Here is a 2,420-nt window from a genome sequence, read left to right as displayed (position 1 = left end):
TTGTTGTGTTGTGAAGTGTTGTTGTGTTGTGAAGTGTTGTTGTGTTGTGGAGTGTTGTTGTGTTGTGAAGTGTTGTTGTGTTGTGGAGTGTTGTTGTGTTGTGGAGTGTTGTTGTGTTGGAGTGTTGTTGTGTTGTGGACTGTTGTTGTGTTGTGAAGTGTTGTTGTGTTGTGGAGTGTTGTTGTGTTGTGGAGTGTTGTTGTGTTGTGAAGTGTTGTTGTGTTGTGGAGTGTTGTTGTGTTGTGAAGTGTTGTTGTGTTGTGGAGTGTTGTTGTGTTGTGGAGTGTTGTTGTGTTGTGGAGTGTTGTTGTGTTGTGGAGTGTTGTTGTGTTGTGGAGTGTTGTTGTGTTGTGAAGTGTTGTTGTGTTGTGGAGTGTTGTTGTGTTGTGGAGTGTTGTTGTGTTGTGGAGTGTTGTTGTGTTGTGAAGTGTTGTTGTGTTGTTGTGTAGTGTTGTTGTGGAGTGTTGTTGTGTTGTGGAGTGTTGTTGTGTTGTGAAGTGTTGTTGTGTTTGAACCTTTAATATAAATACATTGTGTCCTGTTCTCCAGCTGCAGGACACTTTGCTGCAGAGAGACGAGGAGCTGATGCGACTTCAGGACGAGAACAAAACGCTCAGAGAGTTCCTCGGGTCGTCCTTCGTCAGGAACCTCCAGCAGAGAGCAAAGGTACGTTCAGCCTCATCTTCATCATCATCACTACTGCATTTCCATAAAGTCCTGGACAGGTGAAGAGATCAGGTACTTAACGCTATAGCTGCGTTAAGTACCTACGTTTTAGTGGGTTGTCGGGTAGGAACTATTTTCTTTCCACCGTATCACTACGCAGAAGGGAAGCATGGATCTAGCTGTTGGTAGGTGTAGTCTGGCAGAAATAGTTCCTACATTAAACTGCTCACAATAAGCTCTGTTGATTCATATTTCATTTAGATGTTATGGTGCACTGTCCCTTTAAGTGACGTTTTCACTGAGAGCGTGTTCTACATGTACTTAGTGTGTAAAATGCTCTATTTACTTAGTGATTTACAAAACATCTGAACGTCGTTGCGCCAACATGTGATCCTCAGAAAATAAATACATATTGTAGATCTTATTCTGAGCAATAACTGAAACTTCTTCAGTCATTATTTGTCTGACATCTGATTCTAAATTCTCCTGTTCCTCTGACAGAAGCTCCGCCCTGATGGTTGCAGGCAGCTGAAGAGAAACCCGCCCGATGACGGACTCTTCCAGACTTGCAGTCCTTCTCTTCATTTCCCTCCGCCTGTCAGCAAGAGGGTCTGCAGGAACCTGAGCAAAGAGTTCAGCTCCTCTTCCTCCTCATCTTCCTCCTCTTCCTCCTCAGAACCCAACCTGGACCTCTGGGTTCTCCGGACGCTGGGCCTGAAGGACCGGGACACCATCGACACGTCCAGCGAGTCCTCGTCTGGATTCAGCACTTCGTTTTATGACTCTTCCTCCTCCGAATACTCCCTGAACTCCTCCTTCAGCTTCTGCCCAACATCCACACCTCAAACAGGCTACACCAACGAAGAAGAAGAAGAAGTCAAGTCACCTCGGTGCAGCACAACTTCTCCACAACAAAACTCAAGAACTATCTTTCTATCTCCAACGTTACCGGAAAAACTGCCTTTCTCTCCAACTTCGGATCATATCTGCTGCCTCGCTGCTTCGACTAGAGTTCCCACTCATTCATCCAATCGTCCGGTGTACTGGTCTCCATCAGAGGACCCAGTTGAGTTCAGTCCTCCAGCACAGAGAGTCCCGTTCTCCCCCATCGAGACTTCTGGATCTCAGACGCCTCGCAGTGAGAAGGACTTGGCGTTCAGGATGTCAATCAGTCCGTCCAGCAGCGTGAAGACTCACAGCTTCCCTCAGGGACAGGCCTTCGTCAGGAGGGACACCGGGGGGGGGAGGTTCAACTTCACCTGGGTGCCGACGCAAGGACACTAGGAGGTTCAACTTCACCTGGGTGCCGACGCAAGGACACTAGGAGGTTCAACTTCACTTGGGTGCCGACGCAAGGACACTAGGAGGTTCAACTTCACTTGGGTGCCGACGCAAGGACACTAGGAGGTTCAACTTCACCTGGGTGCCGATGCAAGGACACTAGGGGTGAAGGAGAAGCCCCAGATGTTCGGATGTTAAAGGAAAACTTCCTAAAATCAACCGGTGTCCAAACAAAAAACAAGCTTCTGAAATGTGGCTGGGTCTGGCACATGGACATCTTGGACATGGTTGTTATGGGAACACAAGATCACATGACCTGGCCCATGACCCATCAGATTGTTCTGGGTGGGTCACTTAGGGACTTCATGAGATAAAATGAAGGCTAAAGCTGTAGAAGGAACTTTTCCAGAACATTTAATGTCTCTGTCACGGTGGGTTCTTGTGGGTCGCATTCCTCTCCGGTTAATGAAAAA

At 47.4% G+C, this 2,420-nt stretch overlaps 1 protein-coding gene across 1 annotated transcript; it reads left to right on the top strand.

Annotated features, from left to right (window-relative positions):
- Positions 1 to 549: 549 nt before the first annotated feature.
- gmnc (geminin coiled-coil domain containing) lies at positions 550 to 2,087 on the top strand (the record flags this gene model as incomplete). Its single annotated transcript, XM_010768138.1, has 2 exons — positions 550 to 666; positions 1,168 to 2,087. Coding segments are annotated over 2 exons (900 nt in total), but the record flags the coding sequence as incomplete, so codon positions are not given.
- Positions 2,088 to 2,420: the final 333 nt, after the last annotated feature.

This window comes from Notothenia coriiceps, unplaced genomic scaffold (assembly GCF_000735185.1).
Source record: "Notothenia coriiceps isolate Sejong01 unplaced genomic scaffold, NC01 NC01_scaffold00005236, whole genome shotgun sequence".
Classification (NCBI taxonomy): Eukaryota; Metazoa; Chordata; class Actinopteri; order Perciformes; family Nototheniidae; genus Notothenia; species Notothenia coriiceps.
Note: the sequence above shows the minus strand (reverse complement) of the source record. Positions and strands in the feature narration are given on the sequence as shown.